We start from the raw sequence: 21,780 nt of genomic DNA, 5'->3' as shown, positions 1-21,780 counted from the left end.
CCCTTTGAAGGGATTGCCCGAGCACATCACAAAGTACTTGGACAGGAAGGCGCCAGATGGGCAGAAAAACAAAGCACCACGAGACGGGGTGAGCGCAGGTAAGAGGATGCACGTAAACAGGCCTCGCAGTCAGGCGTGGAGAGGCGCGCGACCCGCAGTGCATGTGTGCTTCTGTTATTGTGTACAGAGAGTGGTGCACGCCCCTGAAGCGGCCGTGGATTTAAAACTGGAACTTCCCGTCCAGCAGGTTTCACGGTGGCTCGGTGTCGGTCACGTGAAACTCGCCTCACTTAACTGAAAAAAATGGCAGCTAATTGTTGTACGTTATCTTGTGTTGGTGCACGATTCAGGTATCTCTGCCTGGCCCTGCAGGCTTCTTTCAATTGTGATTTCGATGAGACACGTTCTGCTGGAGGTAAATCTTTCGCGTCGTCAATGCTGAGGGAGGGAGGCGAGGGAGGGAGGAGAAATACGAGCCGGCCTGCCGGCCGTGAGACGTGTGAAGCAGGGGGCGGGGGGAGCGGGTACCTTTGAAGTGAAGCTAAGCTTCACTTCAAAGGCGGCCGCCGGCCATTGGACTTTAAGATTACCCTTTGATTGAGTTCCAAATGGTGGGTGCGCCATTGTGACCTTAGCCAAAGCCGAGTGGGGCTAGAGTATTTTCAGTGTTGTTTCTCCATAATGTATGCAGTGGGGTGCATGTCCTTTGTTCCTTAAGCTAACCTATAGAGTTGTGACACTTTGTTTGTTTGAAGTCTTGGTAGATCACGTGATCTATGGGGTATGACTACTTTCTGCGCAAGTGGGTGTAGCAGGTTTGTGTTGCTAATTATTTCGCTGAGAATGTTTTACTCAATTCTGATTTTGGCTCCTAAATTGGTGATGCGACACGGCAGTCAGGGGAGGGGGCCGAGCGACGGAGGGAAGGCAGAGAAGGGGGGGGAGGAGAAATGCGACACGGCGGGCAGGGGAGGGGGCGGAGCGGGGAGAGGGTGTGAAAGCAGCAGGGGCCTGGAGTGCGGCTGAGGGAACAGACGGCGATTTGGTGATGTGCACGCGCATTTTAGGTCAATGCGCTTGCGCATTGACCTAAAAGCCACGGGCACAGCACCAAATCGCCACAGTTAGTTAAACTTTGTTTAAAGCCCTATAGTCTCGCTTCTCTCAATGCGCATGCGCATTGATAGGTCACGAGACCTAAAAAACGAGACACATAATTGTCAACCACCTACAAACTCCTTGAAACCAATAACAAGCTAATGTAAAATGAAGCAGTCACGGTTTTAGATAAAATACTGCAAATACATTAATGCGAGCTTGATTAGCACATTGCAGAGCATATTTATTTGAACTAAATGTGTGACATATGAGCCATATACCCCTAACTGACACCAAGGTGCTCCTGGAGTACCATATATGTGACCTTCCTTTCACAATAGGTCACATGAGATGACTCAAACTAAATGCAATGGAAATAGAGGCAAGAAATTCTTATTCATTGCGGAATTTAATTTTCAATGGAAATATGAATGGATGCAAAATAATTATTCCATGAGGTAGATGACATTTGCCAGTAAAACCACATGTATGACGCTACTGCATATAGAAGGCTTAATTCATGATGGTGGAAGCAATGTGAACACCATTCAGTCAAGAAAACAACTGTATGAAGGAAGGCACTGAATCACGATTTATTGCACAACAAAATACAGAGGCAAGAGGATCGCAGATGGCATGGCATATTTACATACAGGATGGCTCAGTAGAGGACTACTTCTACAAGGTGGATGCGCACACAGTGCCTCCTCTGATTGCAACACTGAGAAATGGTGTAACGAACATATAAGAACAAAAAGGAAACTGTATTCAATTGACAGTTCTGTTTTCCCACTGAAAATTGATTTGGTACGAAGGGTTATAACATGATTTTCAACAAAATGGATACTGTTATGAGTTAAATTAACATAGTTGCTAGATGTAAACAAAAAATGTAATTGGCAAAGTGAAACAACTCACATAAGATAAAAACATCAATATTGAAGGAAAAGCAAAGTGGTTAAAAGAAACTCAAGACACATTTGGAAGGTATTTAGATATAAAGACAGAAGACATCTGGACTTGATTTAAGGCTAATTGTGAATATATGTCATTGGGGAAATTAACATTTTACGTAGGGATGAAGAAAAATAGACTCCAAATGTTTATTTTCGGTCTTATGCTTAACAAATATTTACATAAATAATAGAACTATGGGACTAATTCAATACAAGAGGGGATGGATGCAACCACAAGCAACCAGTGTTGTATGTCATGGATACATGTTTCCAGCTGTTATAATAGTTATTTAGGAAACTCTCAAAGCAATATCAGAATCACGATTGGCACTTGCCAGTGGAACAGCAGGTGGAAGAAACCCCCTGCTTTGATTGAGCTCTTTGGTATTCTGTAGGGTAGGACATCCTATGAGAAGTCTACAAAACGTATTTGAGAGAAAACTAAAGGTCTTTTTTATAGAAGAATCATAATAAGAAAAAGTAAATATACACATCATAGGATTCCTTGTATAATGTGCGTAAATGTGAAGATTAAAGACCTTTATAGCATTCACAACCAGACCCCATCACTCAAGGAGTGGACTACTCATAGAGATTGATGCATGCTCAAGACTTCCAGGCCCCCTCCTACGGCTATACATTCACTCTGGCACATTACCTGAAGGCACATTACCTGAAGGAGTACTATGTGCAGCAGTATGTACTGTTGACTGTGCATTAGCATGCCATTTATTTTGTTTCTTCTCCACTCCCTTCAGATAAGTAGATGCTTGGATGTTTTCACAGCAAACTCCCACATACTTCAGTATTTATGACACTGTGGGCATCATTATGATTACGCCTGTATTAAGGAAGCTAATACACCCAGTAAATACCAATACCACTGGGTTAGCATCATCTCTTCATTTTGAGATTCACACCTCGTAATGGGGGATAACCCCAAAATATTACGTTTTCTACATTCCAAGCTGCAAAACTCAAAAGATGGTAACGCTCCCTGCACAAATGTTGTAGGTTTCACCTAGAAAACTTGTTGTTTGGAAAGGGAGTAATGAAACTGCACATGTTATAATCCCTTCGGTCACAAACTCACAAATTCCAGCCCGATTAAAATGAGGGCCTAAGCATAGGTTTTGAGTGCTAATATCTTTTTAGTTTGTGAATGTCTACAAAGTTACGACTTAGTGGGTGTTCACCACCTTTGTAATGTCTGCCCATCTGTAGGGCATCCTTCTAACACTACCCACAAACCTACACGTTGTATTTACCAGTACAAATGTTCATAGATCATAAATCTGGGAAGTTGAAGTGGAACATAGGTGTTGAAAACACATTTTGCATTGAGCGCCAACATACATTTTTAAGTAATGCTACACTAGTCAGGTGGTCTCTATAAACACTTTCTCAGAAACTTATTTGCTAAAACACTGACATTGTTTTAGACACACCACCCTCTCCTGTTCGATGCTAACTTTGGAGAAATGCAAGAACTGCTGAAAGTAGGTGTCAATGAGCCAATGTTGCAATATCAATGGAGATACTGGAAAACAGTCCTGTAAGAGACAAAGTATCTAACATCATGGTCAGTGGTACATATATTCTTCTGGAGCTGTGCTCACACCGAGTATTCGTGCGTTTCCAATGCCTGCCTCTCCACGCCCCATTCTTTGCAATGGACAGCGACCTAGAAAAGAATACTTTCCATCAAGTTGTTTTTGCTTTCTATAATGTCTTTGAGCCATTTTTCTCTGAATCGAGTTTTTCCGGGTCTGTGAAAGAACAATAATGATACAGTTAAGTGAGAAAACATATGGATTTTAAATAAAGTCTGTAACTTCAACGAGCTATTGTTATCATGAATCAAATAAGGAGATTAATATTTATGATCATAAGAAGATAAACTTGGATTAAATGAAATGGTTGGTGGAGTAACAGCTGGAATCAGAGGCATGATGTATTTCTACAGTATCATGTGTTTTTTTCTGTAGGGAAAGTGAAACATTGAATTGTTTTAGGGGCTACCTCAAAGGTCCTGTCACTGGATCGTAGGGAAGGCATTACTGACCTGGGACCGGTAGATGCATGGAATGGGTTATATCAGGTGGAACGTGACTATAGCTTCTTTTCGCACATTTCTCAATTCTTTCCAAGAATTGACAATACATTGGTATCAATCAGATTGGCAGGTTGGGTTAAGAAGGCTTAGATGGGGTCCTAAGTAATTTCTGAGCATGCCCCGTGGTGACTATGTTAGATCTCAGGGCTACCACGCCTAGGGGTAGACGAAGACTCAGCAAATCATCCTGTAGGCTGTATCTAAGAGGGCATAGATTAGGATAGCAATTAAAAGATATTTGGCTCTCAAAAGAATAAACTTGACAGTTTTTAGGCACACACTCACACTCCAAGCTCCAGTCAGCTTTCTCTGAGACTTCAACTGGCTACAATTACCTGCAACATACCCTCTTTTCACAATTTCTTTCTGATTCTTAGTTAATCAATAAACACCTTAGATCAGCGCATCGCACAGGGAAACCAAATGACCTTATACTAATAACCCACACACGTAATTACTTTAAACCCACGAACACTCTCTCCACATCTGATCCTGACATTATACACGTTGGTTACCTTTCTCCCAGAACAACTCCTCCAGCTAATAGAACAATGCACCACCTGAGCTATTCAATAACACTCCAGCAAGTTTGTAAAAGACACTATACAATATGCAAGTTTTATTCCACTCCCACAGATTCCAACTCATTCAACATCTATGTGCTTGAAACCAAAATGAAGGCATAATTCACAAAGGAACGGGGCAAGAACAAATCCATCATAAACCTGGAAGTGTGCAAACAAGCACTCAACAATGCCAAATCTGTATCCTTTTATCCTTTTTAAAACCCCATCCTCACCATCGACCTACATACACAATCAGGAGTTTTCTCTTTGCACTCAGCTAACTTGTGAGCAGTCCTGCCCTATCAGCTGATGACTTTGCCAAATACTTGATCATTAAAAGCCCCCCTATTGGAGACATCCGAGCCACACCACGCTATGCTCTATCTCTACCCTCCTACACCCCACTATACCTCAACTCTACTAACACAACACACAAATCTTTGCCACCTTTCCTACTTTCATTCCAACTCCTTTCGTCTTCTTTTGGACTCTCTCACTGCTATCAGCCTCTAGGTGGTTCTACAATCACTCAGCTAAACTTCTAAAAAATCGAGGTCCTTTACAGTACAGCCTCATCAGCACCCGCCTCCTTGAATGTCCTAATATTACTTTATCCCTGATAATCTGACATGTAGTTCATCTTTCAGAAACCTTGTGGTTCTCTTCAGTCACAACATGGAAATGTAATCCTATATACAGAACAAAGTAACCACAGCGAGAAACCCGGAAGACGCGGAACACGGAGGAGCAGGGAGGCCGACTTACATGATACCGGTTTTATCAAAAACCAAGGAATACAGCGCTAAATGAAAAAAGCTGTTTGACCAAAAAGACAAAAAATGCGTGATACAACCGTCTAAATTCACTCTGAGAGATCCGGTGGCTCCTCCGGGGTTCTTTACTGTGCACCTTTACTGATATCAGCCATTGAGCAAAAGTGAAGGCACTGACGACCCCTATTGAATTTGGAAGTCTCTCTCAATGTACAAAAGAGAACACCAACAGATTATTTAAGAAACTGTCAAAGTGTCCTGAAGAAGGTGTAAATATCTGAAACTCACACCGAAACGCAGCGTCGACCCTTTGTACTTTGACCTTTTTATGGTTTTTATTGTTTTATTCTAGAGTGTAACCCCTAGTGGGAGGTATTTTAATAAATTTTGTTACCACTTTCATTTTTGCTGGTGTGCTTACCTGTTTTACCTGTTTATAAATAGATGTCTATCTTGAATCAAAATATATCATTTTCACTTGGGATGTTGTTTGCTATATACATTTTTCCACATGTTCAAGAGTGGCTATTAGTTTTAAAACCTGAATGTAAGGAGTTTCTGTGCAGACATTGGTATTTTCCAGTCTAGGACTCTGGACTTAAATAGAGTCTTTTACCAAAAACACAGGCCCACTGCTTTTAAATGTAGTACAATCCCCCAACCTGTGTGCAAGTAAACCAGGGGAACCTTCCGCTTAATTTTTGATGACCACAGCGAGAAAGACATCCAGCTCTGCCCTTGCATCCCTTTCAACCCAACAAAAACACTCATTAACTCAATAGTAATCCGCAAGCTTCACTACTGTAATAGTTTACTCGTGGGCCTACCCAAATAACCCTTTGCATCACTCTACCTGTCATAAACTTTTCCACAGAACTTTGTTCAGTCTATTTAGCCATACTTACACATCATCAAAGCCCCACCAGATTGGCTGGCTCTATCTCTAAAACAGAACTTTATATGGACACATTTTCAGCCAATGAATTCCATGCTTCTAACTACCTCTCCAACATTCTGTCTTGCTACACACCTAACAGAACCCATTTACTAGAACCTTCCAGTCACTCACAAAGCACCCTGTTTCCACTGCCTCTGTCGGCTTGACTCTCTACTAACAATTCTCTCCCAGAGTTCCATACGACAAAGAAAGGTCATCTTCTTGCAACTCAAAGTCTGCAAGTGACTGCTCACCCCACCATAATGAAAATATGTATATCTCACTCCTGTATGCCTAAGTAATTGTTGAAATGCAAGAAGCTTTATTTGTTTGTCTTCACCAATATTATCCAAATAGTGTCGAAATGTATCTTTACCTAACTGCCATGTGTATTTTATTTCAGCCGCCTCTCTCCTTTAGCTCTATGTACCATCAACGTTGGGTGGGAATAAATTGTTTTTGATTGAAATACTATCGCAGCTAAATAAAAATACAAACAAGCTCAAAAGCACTCTGGAGAATATGATGACAAAAGTGTGGGATGGGATGAAGGCGGGTCGCAGGGTAAGGCTCTTCTCCATGGTGTTGACAGCTGAGAGGGGAAGGCCACTGGTCCAAAGGGGTTTGGAGGAGAATAGAAAGGAATGTAGGGCCTCAGACGTATGTGTATTGTTCAGGGAAATGAAGGGAATGAAAGGACAAGTTAGTATTTTAATTATCAACAGGTCTTTAAAAGGGAATATGTCCATGGGCCTACTCACTAGGAAGCTGAAAGCTAGGAAGAATAGGTTCAGTATCAAAAATAGGAGGGGTGGGGGTCATCTCCTGTTCAAATATTGGATGGATCCTATCTGCACAATAAACATGATTATGTGTTTGGAGTCAGGGGTGCTCAACAGCGGGTATTTCCCAGCACATTCTTAATTCATGTATAGTAACATGGAAAACTAATGCATTATGTGTACTGCACAACCTGTCTCCAAGCCATCATTTGTACCTCAGAGATTATCTTGTACCCCTGTCCTCTTCCCCTGGCCCAACTTGGGTTGTTATTCAACCTCATCTTCTCCAGTTAACTTCCTGCAATAGGGAACCCATTATCCATCTGCTAAGTTCACCACTTTTCCACTGCAACCACTCCAGTCTTCAGTGAAGATGGTGTGCGATTCTTATGTTATGCATTATAAATGAGTGGACCACTTAGGGCATCATTATGATTACGCCTGTATTTGGGAAAGTAATACCCCACCCAGTAAATAGCAATACCATCTGGTGGAGCATCATCTCGTCATTATGAGCTTCACACCTTGTAACAGGGGACAATCCCCTTTTTTATTTATCACGTACATAAATTGGCTAGAGGAGGTGCTCATTGATATTGGTTCCGATGTCCTAAAGGTTGGTTAAAGGGTTATTCCAGTACTTTTATACGCCAACGATGCCGTTTTAATTGCTTGAACAGCTAGAAGCCTCCAATGACTTTTAGATACATTTATCGATTTTATGAATAGCTTGGACTTATCCACACATTTTAAGAAATCACATTTTATGGTGGGAGGCCCTAAGAACACACAATCTTGTAAAGGCTCAGCACAGGGTCAGGATGGAAAACATTTCTTATCTGGGTCTGTAACTCAATTCGGGTCTCAGCTGGAAACCTTTACTCACATGAAATGGAGGGATTTTACAAAGAGCCAACCCGGGGCCATACGATTATGGTAGAAGCATTGGGCAGGAGCCCCCACACACTTCTATTAGCTGTATACAAGGCTGAATGCATCCTGATGGCCACCTTTTGCTGTGAAATCTGGGGGTATGCTAATATTGACCGTGTCCAGGTGATAGAAAATACGTTTTTGAGAAACTTACTGGCCATTGGACAAGGAACTCCCACTGAAATTATTCATGAAGAATTAGGCATGTCGTTTATTGCAGTTCGTCTGCTTTTACTGTGGTGTTCTGAATGACATAAGGAGGATTTACATTTTAATAGGGTCATGCTCCAGGACTGTTTGCTTTTAGATAATGGAGACCAAATCCCATGGCTACAATAAGTTAAAAAATCGTTTTATGAATTAGCGTGACCAGGTCTATTTACCAACCCCAGGGACATAGTGAAAAGTGATGTTTCTTTGGGCTTTCTCCCAAAGGGTGGCTTCTGAATGGGAGAATTCTGTTTTAACAAAGAAGGCCATTGCATGTATGTCCTGGTTAAATCGGTCACTGGGATAGAGCCCTGCCTCCCTTTGAACACGCAGAATAGGCAATGTTGCTTTCTGAAATGTTCTAGGCTGTACATTTTTCAACAGCTTTTGTTTCTGAAGGGTGTCTGGCATAAACAATCTAATCAGCCTGTTTGCGACTGTGATAACATCTCGATTTGAAAAACTTTGCATGTATTACTTGTTTGCCATACATTTTCTAATCTTTGACATACGTATATCAGGGCTTTTCGGATTTCTGAACACTTCAGACAAATTAGACCTGCATACCTCTTCTTACAGTTGCTAGCAAACCCAGAATTGTGCTTTTTTATATTACGCTGGTGTTGTCTGTAAGCTATTAATTACTGGAATTTGAGGAACCAATTCTCCTACGAAAATGATGGTAATTTTAGTATTTTTCCTATTTTTAATTATCTGTTATTATGTACTGATATAAGCTTTTTTCAAAATTTCTATTTGATGCATTTTTAACTGATGTACGCCTATTTTGATATACTGCTGCTGTTTGATGAGATGTACACCTTTACGATTTTATAAACAATAAAATAAAGTTTAATGATGATGATGGTGAGTGGACCACTTGTGTTGTCATGCTTCATACATCGTCCTCTCTATGCATGTCGCATACCTATTCATGGAGGCTTCAAGTCTGATTGGTTATCAAAGTCCAACACAGGAGCCTCCCAGGCCACAATCCTGCAAATGCTACTCTGAGTTCTGCTAACAACAAAGCTAGATATGCAAAAAAGCACATTTGATTTGGGGTTTTCACCAGTTCTAGCAAGTTGTCTTCAAGTGATTTTGGCACTTCAGAGGCATTTGTAGTCATATACTTGATATAAACCCGTCCCAAAATGATTAGATCAGCGCACCTCCTGACCATATGTATAAAGTCTGCCTTCGCTGTATGACAATGAGCATCTATGCTCGAGTGTAAGCCAATTTTTTTACTCCATCTAAATGGACCCCTTTTTTCTTTGATGGAGGCAATTAAATTGAATGAATTCGAATGGGCACATTTCTTGACTTACGATACATACAACTGACTGTGTCCAATTACTCGTATTCAATTCTGTCCCCACTATGACAGACCACGTGTACCTCAAGCCAAATGGGGCATTCTAGAGTCTTCCAGCATGATCTCATATACTACTGAAAATTACCTTCTTTTCGAACCCAAGGACAATGATGCTACTAATGACGTATCAGTATCCGTGCCTGGTTGAGTTGGTCTCGATCATCTACAGTAGACCACATTTTCAGTAAGGCTTTTTCTGTTTTATGCCAGGGGCACATGGCATGTCTGAAAGTTGACTAGATTCAGAGACAATGTACGTCTTCAAAGATTGAGTGGAGATCTGATGGACAGGTGGAGGTTCCACTTTGAAAACAGATTGTAGGTAGCCGGAATTGACCGTTTTTTTCTAATCACGGCTGAAGTGTTTGGTCATTATTAAACACTATTTGTGATTATGATGTCATTGGACGCAAATAAACTGTCTGAGCTTTTGTAAATATCCTTCGAAGCAGTACCGGGAATCAGTAAGTGAGAAGATAAGCTAGAGTTGTTAAAAACCCTACCATTAAATTCCCCCCTAGACCCAGCATATGCCCCCTCTCTCCTTCCTTCTTATTTAGTGCATCCACTTCCACTGTGCCCTCTCATTCTGCCCACTACTGGGCAGACTGTGCTTACTCTGCCAGTTTTGATCAAATCCCAAAAGATATTTCTGACTGTCCAAGACTTTTCTCACACCCTGGTCTCAGCTGCACCCAGCCTGGTCCCCGTCCAGCCACAGTATTACAGCATTAGTATTATGGAAAACTATTGTATTTGACTTGCAAAGGAAGTTATGTTTTTGGGGTTACATCTTGGATCGTAGTAGTAACAAAATCTTAACTTGAAAAAGTGGGCTCAAAAGTACCTGTGTTCCAGTCTATTTGATTCCAGGAAGAAGAAAACCTCGACTGGGAATGTCTAAGAAAAGATCAAAATGAAAGAGTTTAAATTTGAGACAATTAAAGTAACATTACATTGTGTTGAAATGGAGGGGAACTCCTGAACATTTTTCTTTTAAAAAAAATTCATTTTGGGGCACATGCATCAAAGGTAGGAATTGCGAGTGCTTAATAGCGAATATGAAGGAATCGCTATTAAGGAGTCGCAATTACCTGTGCATGTAGGTTTCGCAAAAAAACCAACTGATTCCTACATATTTCTTAATAGCGAATCGCACATCGCGATTTGCTATTAAGGAATGGCTTCCCCTTCAGTCCTATGAACCTAGAGGTCCATAGGAATGAATGGGATTGCATTCGCAATTTGCGAGTACCACATAGGTACTCGCAAATTGCGCATGCAATTTCAAGGGTGCAATGGGGCCAAAGGACCACCCTGATGCAACCCAAAAAAGGTAAGCATGCACACCACAATGCACTTTGAAAAATGCATTTGTTTGCATTTTTCAAAGGTTTGAAACCAATATTTTGCTTGAAGCATGTGGCCCTTTATGTACAAATTGCACCAATAAATTCAAACAGTTTCTTTTGATTTCGTTTTTTTTACGTTGTATTTTTATGAACGAATACAGTTTAGTATTATCAAGGGTGTATTGTTGGTACCTTTATTTCATTTTCTAAATTAACCATCCGCACCTCTGACTCCCACCCACCCCTTAAAAGCACTAACCAGGACCACCTTCAGTGGTCCACCTCAATTCTGGCCAGAGGTTACAGGTGCGGTGGTGGATTCAGGTGTTGGGTGTTGGCATTTCCAGAGGCCTCAGAGTCTTTTTTTTGAAGTTTCTGCATGATGTAGGGGACAGTTCTGCTGTTCTTCTGGAGGTCTTGGTCTTTGTCAAAGGCAAGATGTCCTCCTAGGTTTCTGTTATATATGTTATGTTATATACTCTCTTTTTAAAAACCCCTCCCAACCTGCCCTGCTGACTCCGCCCACCCTGGTCATCAGCCTATTTAGGCTCCGCCCCTTTTTCGCCACTGTACTCGAGCAGTCCTGTGGCAGAGGACTTGCTCGCGGGTGGCATTTGACTTTTGATTTTAAAAATACCTTTGTCTTTCCATCGCTGACTACAAGCAGCCCAGCCCAGCCTCGCCGTCCTGCTGATTACGAGCGCTGGACGCTACTCTCTTTTTAAAAACCCCTCCCAACCTGCCCTGCTGACTCCGCCCACCCTGGTCATCAGCCTATTTAGGCTCCGCCCCTTTTTCGCCACTGTACTCGAGCAGTCCTGTGGCAGAGGACTTGCTCGCGGGTGGCATTTGACTTTTGATTTTAAAAATACCTTTGTCTTTCCATCGCTGACTACAAGCAGCCCAGCCCAGCCTCGCCGTCCTGCTGATTACGAGCGCTGGACGCTACTCTCTTTTTAAAAACCCCTCCCAACCTGCCCTGCTGACTCCGCCCACCCTGGTCATCAGCCTATTTAGGCTCCGCCCCTTTTTCGCCACTGTACTCGAGCAGTCCTGTGGCAGAGGACTTGCTCGCGGGTGGCATTTGACTTTTGATTTTAAAAATACCTTTGTCTTTCCATCGCTGACTACAAGCAGCCCAGCCCAGCCTCGCCGTCCTGCTGATTACGAGCGCTGGACGCTACTCTCTTTTTAAAAACCCCTCCCAACCTGCCCTGCTGACTCCGCCCACCCTGGTCATCAGCCTATGTAAACATCTCCCCATGCGTCAGCGCAGCGGACGAGCGCAGCGGGCGCGTCGGTGGCGCGCCGGAGTCGCGCCAGAGTTAAGCCCGTCTGCGCCCGTCCGCGGCCGACTGCGGCCTAGGGCTACTACCCCTGGTCGAAAGATCTACTGGACTAGGGAACAACTACTTGGTTTCCGCCCCCACACTGCCTCCTCCTGTATGCACGGGATGATGAGCAGCGACAGGGTATGCCCTCATTGCAGCTTTCGCATGACTACTATGCCGCGGGACACTACGGAGCAGGCACTGTCCTGCGGCCTCCTGAATGTCAGGTCGTTACGTAAACACAGGCTCGATGTGTTCGAGCTGATTACGGAAAAAAAACTTGATTTACTGTTTCTAACTGAAACGTGGTTAGATCAGTTTTCCGACTCTGACATTATTGAAGCTACACCGGAGAATTACTCCTGGGTCAGGCAAGATAGGCCTGAGGGGGTGGGAGGGGGGATTGCGATTATCTTTAAGGACACTTTGGGTTGCTGCTTAGAACGCACGCCGATCATGGAGAGTGAGGCGGGTCTCTTCTCGATTAAAATTAATGGGGCCATGACGCTTAATGGATGTCTGGTATATCGGCCCCCAGGGGCCTGCACTAAGTTTAGGGAGAGCCTGTTAGAAAGCCTCATGGAGGCGACCCTGCGCAGGGATAAATTTCTCCTTTTAGGAGATCTCAACCTGCACCTCAACTGCCCTGAGGCTATCGGGGTTGAGGATTTTGGTCGGGACATGCTTGCCCTGCAACTGGACCTGAAACTTAAGTCGCCTACGCATCGACTGGGACACCTCCTGGACCCGGTCTATGCTAATTGGGAAGGTGTGGAAGTGTCAGGTGTTGAACCCTTTCCCTGGACCGACCACTTCCTGGTGGCATTCTCCATACAGAGTAGAAACTCCAACAAAACCAGCCAGGTACCCGCTAACTATCTTAGGAGGAAGTGGGCCAAATTCTCGGTGGCAGCTTTTAACCAAGCCCTAACTAGGGACGGTTTGCCAGGGGGTGAGGACATAGAAACAGCTGTCCTCAATCTGAATCAGCGCATTACGGCAGCGCTTGACCAGACAGCCCCACTCTGCCGCCCTACTACTACAGGCGCCCGGAAAGATCGCTCAGCTCCTTGGTTCAGTGCTGAGTTGAGACTGACAAAGGCAGACTGTAGGCGGGCAGAAAAAGTCTGGAGGGTGTCTTATGACAACCAGGCCAGGGATCTATTTCTGGAAAAAAGGCGCATTCACCACAGGCTGATAAAAAAGTCTAAGGCAGCCTATTTTGCGGAACAAATTCAGGGGGCGGAAAACTCTGCCAAGGAACTTTTTGGCATCTATAAATCCTTGACGTCGGTGCAGGCATCTACAGAGCCGGAGAGCTGCTCTACGGAGTCTTGTGACCGAATTGCAAACTACTTCTCCGCTAAAGTAGAGAAGATTTATTCAACTTTCCCTATTCGGCCTATAGGGCTGGACCTAGAGGAAGCAATAGGGCACACAGAGACGGCAGGGCATATTACACGCTTTTGCACCCCTCCTCCTGAGGAATTATTAGTGGTGTGCCGCTCTGTAAAAACAGGTTCCCCGTGGGACCCGGTGTCGCCTAAACGCTTGGCAGACAGTCTGGTAGTCCTGGAGCCTTATATAAGGCATATCCTCGGTGTATCTTTCGGGTCAGGGAAGCTGCCGGTCGGATGGAAACAGGCGGTGGTGCTCCCGCTCAGGAAGAAACCACATTTAGGCTTCGAGGTATTAGAAAATCTGAGGCCCATCTCCCTCCTGCCTTTTCTGTCAAAAGTGGCGGAAAAGGTGGTTAATATCCAAATTATGAAGCACGTAGAGGAAAGGGGACTGCTCCATGCGACGCAGTTTGGTTTCAGGCCACGTCATTCCACTGAGTCCGCCCTCCTCATGGCAACGGAACATCTGAGAGAGGGCGTGGATGCAGGCCAAACTATGGCTCTGATCTTGTTGGACCTCAGCGCGGCGTTCGACACTGTAGCACACAACATCTTGCTACAGTGTCTGAACAGAGGTGGCATCTCTGGCACCGCGCTGAGATGGATCCAAGACTTCCTCAATGAGAGAAGTTTTCAAGTCAGGCAGGGAGACTGCTATTCTAGGGGGGTGCCTTTGGGCCAAGGCGTGCCGCAGGGCTCGTCCTTGAGCCCTACCCTTTTTAATTTGTACGTCGCGCCTGTTGCATCGATCGTGGAGAGTCATGGCCTCCAACTAGTCTCTTATGCCGACGACACGCAGCTGGTAATCTCCCTGTCGCAGGCGCCCTGTCTTGCTGCCGATGGCTTCCGTTCGTGTATGAAAGATCTTGCCGAATGGATGGCCAACAATTGCTTGAAGCTGAACGGCAGCAAGACAGAGGTGCTGGTGGTAGGGAGAGCCCAGTCTGCCTGGTCGCCGGCATGGTGGCCCTCCTGCCTTGGCCCCACCCCTACCCCGTGCCTAGAGGCGCGCAATTTGGGGGTATGGTTTGACGTAGGGCTCACCTTTGGCCCCCAGATTAATCGGGTGGTGGGAGTCTGCTTCGGGATTCTGAAGAAGCTGAGAAAGGTCCTGGACTTACTCCCGCTGGAAGCACGTCAAACCCTGGTTCATGCCCTGGTAACAGCTCGGGCGGACTATGGGAACCTGCTGTACCTGGGAGCGCCAGAAAAAAGCATGGCCCGGCTGCAAGTGCTGCAGAATGCGGCTGCACGGCTGATACTCAGACTGCCAAAAAGGGCGCACTCTAAGGCGGCCCTCCAGCAGCTACACTGGCTCCCTGTAAGGAGAAGAGTGGAGTATAAAGCCCTATGTACCTGTCACCGTATTTTGAATGGCAGGGCACCCGTCCCCCTGACGAATTTGATCGAAGCCTACATACCAACACGGGCACTTAGATCAACAGGGGGTGGCTTACTGAGGACCCCAAGAATCAAGAAGGCCCGCATGGGAGGCAGGTCTTTCAGATATTTGGCGGCAACTTACTGGAACAAACTGCCAACGGACCTGCGTCTGGAACTAGATGAGGCCAGATTCCGGGCAAAATTAAAAACCTATCTTTATAGCAAATAAGGGCCCGTGATGTCTTTGCTCCCTGTCATCTGTCTACTCCCACTCTCAGCGCGTGGACACGCCGGTGTGCGTAAGCGCAGCGCTCAATAAATGTCCCAATAATAATAATAATAATAATATATGTTCTTTTATAGCGCACGACTCACCCTGGGCATCTCGGCGCTGCCTAGAAAAAAACCTAATAGCTGAAAGTCAGGTCAGCAGCGACTTTTAAAACAAGAAGGCTTTTAGTTGTTTTCTTAAGGTGCTATAAATCGGAGTGTCCCTCAAGGTCTTGGGCAGTCTATTCCAGTAACTTGGAGCAAGATACGAGAAAGCTTTATCCCTGTGCGGCTCAAGCATATACAAGGGACCTGTAGAAGTCCTAATGTACCAGATCTCAGATTTCTACATGGTACGTGTTTTACCAGTTTCTTTTGCAGATAATAAGGGCCTCTACCATTTAGAGCATTAAAAGTAAGGCAGCAGATTTTGAAAAAGGATCTCTTCCTTACTGGCAACCAATGCAGTTCTCTTAGTAAGGGGTCAGAGGGGGAGCCAGCTGGCTGGTTTAAAATCATTCTGGCCGCAGTGTTCTGGATCACCTGCAATTTATTTAGCAGGGTTTCACCCACTTCAGCTAGCAGGGCATTGCCATAATCTAAGCGGCTAATCACCATTGCTTGTACCAAGGTTCTGCAGTGATTAGTAGGCATGTATGGGAGAATTTTACTTAGTAGTCGTAGACTATAATAGCAAGAGCTCGTCATAGCTGCTATATGATCCTTTATTCTTAAAAATTGGTCCAGTTTTAGGCCAAGATTTTTGACACCTTGTTTGGGAACAGGGGCTACACCCAACTGGGAGGGCCACCATTCATTTGACCAGACAGCTGAGGCTTTCCCCTGTAGCATAACGTCAGTTTTTCCAGGATTCAACTGGAGACAGTTATCAGTCATCCAGTTGGAGATTGCCAATATACCCATGGAGTACCTTTGTCGGCTTCTGGATTAGGGTCGATGGTGAACATAAGCTGAGTGTCATCAGCATAGGAAATAATTTCGAAGCCCAGCTGTTCTACTACCTTTGCCAGAGGAGAAATATATATATTAAAGAGGGTTGGGCTCAGACAGGAGCCCTGAGGTACACCCTTATCCAGACGCATTTTTCCCGATTGATAAGGACCTAGGATGACGGTTTGAGTTCTATCGGACATAAAGCGCTGCAGCCATTTCAGGGCTACTGCTTGTATGCCACAGGAGGATAGCCTCTTCGCATTGCATGCGAGATGGTATCGAATGCCGCGGAGAGGTCTAGGACAATCAGTACAGCTAATCCACCTGCGTCTATTGTCAGCCGAAGGGAATCAGTCAGAATGGCTGTCTCCGTACTGAAACCCGGGCAAAAGCCCGATTGTGAGGGGTCCAGGATTTTATTGGTGTCCAGATATAGGCTTAGTTGCCTGTTATTATGCTGTCCAACAATTTAGCCAGTAGTGGTAGCAGGGAAATTGGGCGATAATTGCCAAGTTCTTGAGGATCTGCTGAGGGCTTTTTCAGTATCGGGCGTACAAACAGTTCCTTTCAAATAGTTACTATGATACCTGATTGTATAGACTGATTAAACATATTTTGGATGGCTGGAGCACAGCTATTGGCTAAAAGAGCCATGATTTTAGGAGGGCAGAGGACTTTGGGTGAACCCGATTTGGCAGTGGACAGTGCATTAGACACCTCTTCCAGCGTGGTAAGTTCAAAGCAATCGAGGGTGCAATCTACCAGCTTTACTGGTCCCTCGGAATTGCCTGGAGATTCCGGATTCAGCGTGGCGGTAGATGAGCAATTGGAATAGATATTGGATATTTTTTCCTGAAAGTAGACTGCTAAGAAGATACAGAATTCTTGAGTTTCCACGGCAGATTGTTTGCAGACTTGAGGAGATACGATATCCATTACTATGTCAAAAAGCGCTTTTGAGGATTTACTAGAGTGCTCAGTTTGGTTCATAATGAATGTACGTCTAGCTGACTTTAGACTGAGATGGTAACTGGACAATGCTTGTTTGTATTTTTGTCTATTCTGGGTTTCCTTACTCACTCGCCAAAGTCTCTCTAGTTTCTTACAGATGGATTTTTCAGACCTCAGCTCCGCAGAATACCAGGGTGCTGATGTCCGCCTTTGGATAAAGCCCTTATTATTTTTAATTGGGATTACAGAATCCAGTGCTTTCACAAAGGCTGTATTAAAAGTATCCAACATTGTGGAGACTTCCATGTCCTTCTTTCGTAGTTCTGGATAGAACGCCTCATCAAAGGTTTCTGGAGAAAGATTATGCAATGGTCTGTGTGCCTCTTGTTTACGCCCTGCAGTCTGGTGTAAGTTCTTAGAACCAGGATGTTGGATGGAGAACTTAATCATAGAGTGATCCGTCCATGTAAGGGACTCTGGAGGATTACAGATCAAATTGTGTATGTTGGAAAAATTTAGATCCAACGTGTGACCAGCCAAGTGTTTTGGGCCTTTAACTCTCTGGGTTAGTCTAATTTGCTCTAGGCTGGAAAAAAGCTTATTACCTCATGGTTTGTGTGTATTTCACCATGGAAATTAAAAACTCCCAACAAAATAAATGTATTAGATGCGAGTGAATGGATGGCTATATAATCTATTAGCTTGTCAGTGAAGTTAGGTCTTGGACCTGGAGGCCAATATACTAGTGCTCCATTCCAGCTATCAGTAAGGGATGAGGTAAGCTTAAAATTTCCCATTTCTAAACTGTCATTCTTTAAAGTGGAGATCCAATTCACAGTAAGATGGTGTTTGAAAGCTATGGCTATACCTCCTCCTGTTTTTCCTTCCCTGTCCAAGTGTAAGAATTGGTAGTTCTCTGGAATGGCCAAATTAATAAGGGGATAGTTGGAAGAATGCAGCCAAGTTTCCGTGAAGAAAACTTATTTCAGGGGAATGGGAGGTGATCAAATCCCATTTTTGAAAGGGTGTTTTGCTAAGGAACGAACATTACATAATATACTATTTAGGCCAGCTGCTTTCTGGAGTCAAAAGCTACAGGACGAGTTGACCTCGACGAAGGATGCAGACAGGCCATCAGAGTTGGTACCAAGTCAACTGCTTCTTCTCTCCTCTTCCGTGGCTCTTCAGTGTCCTCTCTCTTCTTAGGTCGTCAGGATCCGCTTCCCTGGTGCCAGGGGCTCCCTAAATACTGAATTTAGGGGAATTAGGTAAGTGCAGGGTTGTAATGGACCCTTGGGGTCACTACCCACCCTATGACCGCATCCTGACCCAGAATACCTCAGGATGCCATTAAAAAGATGGCTAATTCAGAGAAATTGGTTCCACATCACAGTAGCCCATCTTAGGAATGGTACTAGCCCGGAGATGGCAAACCTACCTGAGTAGCTAATTTTCCCACCTGTCCAGGTGCCAAGGGGGCCCTGGACAAAGGGGTCGGCTTACTCTCCTGTTAGGGGAAGCCAGGTTCACAAATTTCAAAGGCAGCAACCCTTTGAGGCTTGCAGCCCAAAGAAGGCTAATCAGCAGGTCATCCTGTGGGTGGGGGTGCTATACACTCTTCCCGGACAGGCTTCTGTTCTGGGTCTCCTGAGAGCAGAGGCTCTCACCCCAGGAGGTCAGAACAGTGTCCCAGGGGGCAGGCTGGCAGAAACAAGTCAGCAAGCACACCAGAGGTTGGTAGGTTTTCAGGAGGCACCTCTAAGGTGCCCTCTGGGTGCATGTATTGGTAAATCCATCACTGGAATAAGTGTGGGTTTATCAATACGAGATGTTTGATACCAAACATTCCTATTTCCATGAAGCCATCATGTTGCTGGGGTACTCGTTTCCACCAGTGTCCAGCAAATGTTTTTAAATGGCTTCCCTCTCCACTTGCACTGTCAGTGATAGGACTGACCAGAACAGGGGCATATTTGCTCATTCAGGTATGCTCTGACATGTAATATTCATCAGCCTGCATTAGGGCTGTCAGGCGGCTGTAGGGGTGACTTACAAATATCATGTGCAGTGTTAGGGGACATGTCACACAGGGATGTATGACATGTTGTATTTTCACTTTTGTCTGCACCAAGTTATGTAGCCTGTAATGGCAGTCTTTTTTTTTTTTTTTTTTTAAACCTTTATTTTGTAAAATGAAGACAGGTACAGACCTACAACCATCAAGGCCGGTCAGTCATACAAAATAGCAAGAACAAATCTATACACAGCTCATCAGCCGGCAACCCGAGGGCCCGGCAGCGTAAAAGCATGATGCGATTCGGAGCATATGGCAGATGAGGATAAATAAAAGGTTTTATATTTTACTATATACAAACAACAAGAAAAAAACACAAGAAAAAGAATCGAGGCAAAATTATCAGTATAAGGACTGCTACGTGCGGTAGGGGGGAGACAAACGAGAAGCAAGCATCAAAAAATCATGGAGGTGGGGAGCGGGGACCAAGAGTGAGCAGTACTTCACAAAGAACAGATAATCAAAGTACTGGAACGTACAGTCAAGGAGATCTTTGAGTGTCAGGGGGCTCTGCAAGGGGAGGGTCACAAATCTCTTCATGGTACGAGTTCCACTGACCCCAAATCCTTCCCCACTTCTTGGGCCTACCTCGGGAGATGTATACAATTTTTTCTCTAAACATGCACCAGTCCATGTTCTCCTCCCAGGTCGAGACCAATGGTGCCCTATGAGATCCCCAGAGTTGAGCGATATCTCTCTTTGCAATCATGTTGCCCAGCGTGACCCATTGAGTCTGAGCAACGGTACAGTCATTCGGTTCCCAAATATTCAGCAAACAGCGTCTGGCCTCGGGGAGTAGCCCGACACCCGTCACCTCTCCCATCACCGCATGCACTCGATTCCAGAAAACCACTACCACCGGGCATTCCCATATAATGTGGAGGAAGGTAGCAAGCAAACCACATCCACGCCGACATAACCCATCCACAGAATAACCCATATGTATCAATCGTGGACCCGTGACATAGATACAATGTAGAATTTTCAGCTGCACCAGTCGGAGACGTGCCGGAATAGCGACTTCTTTTGGGGAGGATATCGCAGCCTGCCAGTCTTCATCGTCTAATTCCAGACCGTCACCAGTCCATGCCTCTCGTAGCTGTATAAGAAGGTCCGAACGGGCATTAATACATTTTTTATATATGAGGGAGATAGTACTGTCAGGGACATGTCCATCCAGCACTCTATCTTCCAGGGGAGAAGACTCAGGGATCGAAGTACCAGCAGGGAAGACCGAATCAAGTGCATGGCAGACCTGAAGATATCGAAAATATTCCCTATCACTCAGCTTATATTCCCGTTTTAGCTCGTCAAAAGTCTTGACTCTATTAGTGGCCCAAAGGTCACCCACTTTGCTGATAACGATAAGGTCCCATCTATCGAATCCCTTCGAGGACCACAGACCACCCAATCTCTCAGCTGCATATAGGGGAGTCGCCCTAGTGAGTTTATCAGTCCAGCCCGTGGCCGATGTTGCACTATCCCATACACGTATTGCCACCGCAGTGGGGCCCGTCAGACTCCTCCTGTCGGTCCTGGAGTAAAGCGCTCTATTATAATTATAATCGCCCCCCGGTAGTTGCCACCTATCCATATCATAAGCTGGATTAGGAACAGGACCATACATGGCGTGGTTAATAGCACTCAACTGAGACGCCCAATAATAGCGTTTGACATCCGGCAAAGCTATACCACCGTCATACCAGGGCAAAGTCAATTTCGCCAACGCTATGCGCGGCCGCCCGCCCCAAACCAATTTCTTCTGGAGGCCCTCGATTTCACGGAAATAGCCAGCTGGAACCAGATCGACCGTGTTCTGGATGGCGTATAGGAATCGGGGAAGAGACATCATTTTAAACAAGGCCGCTCTCCCCAAGGGGGACAGAGGCAATCCACACCACGCCGCTACATCCGACCGAAGTCGGGCAAGCGGAGGCAGTAGATTCCGCTCAAATCGTGCCTTGGGGTCCACAGAAATGTAGATCCCCAAGTACTTCAAACCAACACTGGAGACAGGTATAGGGCAGAAACGGGGCAAAGAAGGTTGTCCACCTGTAAGTGGGTAAATGCAGGATTTAGCCCAGTTGATAACCAAACCAGAGTTCTTCCCGAAAGAGCTCAGGACGTCAAACAGGACACCTAATGACTTACGGGGAGAAGTAAGGTACAACAGTATATCATCGGCATAAAGCGACACCCGATCCTCGAAGGTAGGGGACCACCGTATGCCCCTGAGCGAGGGCTCCCAGCGGAGCCACGCGGCAAGGGGTTCAAGAGCAAGCGCAAAAAGGAGCGGCGACAGAGGGCAGCCCCGTC

At 45.1% G+C, this 21,780-nt stretch overlaps 1 protein-coding gene across 2 annotated transcripts in view; it reads right to left on the bottom strand.

Moving 5' to 3' along the window:
• Nucleotides 1–2,680: 2,680 nt before the first annotated feature.
• AKAP14 (A-kinase anchoring protein 14) overlaps nt 2,681–21,780 on the bottom strand; it is a 140,884-nt gene continuing 121,784 nt past the window's right edge. The window contains exons 6-7 of one of the 2 annotated variants that reach the window (XM_078685972.1): nt 10,597–10,649; nt 2,681–3,823 (exon numbers count right to left, since the gene is read on the bottom strand). In XM_078685972.1, the coding sequence (XP_078542098.1) occupies nt 3,739–3,823; nt 10,597–10,649 (138 nt within the window). In that variant the 3' untranslated portion in view covers nt 2,681–3,738. The remainder of the gene's footprint in view (nt 3,824–10,596; nt 10,650–21,780) is intronic. The other variant, XM_078685971.1, reaches the window with a different exon arrangement.

The sequence above is a fragment of the Lissotriton helveticus genome, chromosome 4_1 (genome assembly GCF_964261635.1).
Source record: "Lissotriton helveticus chromosome 4_1, aLisHel1.1, whole genome shotgun sequence".
In the NCBI taxonomy this organism is placed as follows: Eukaryota; Metazoa; Chordata; class Amphibia; order Caudata; family Salamandridae; genus Lissotriton; species Lissotriton helveticus.
This window is presented reverse-complemented; position numbering and strand designations above follow the sequence as displayed.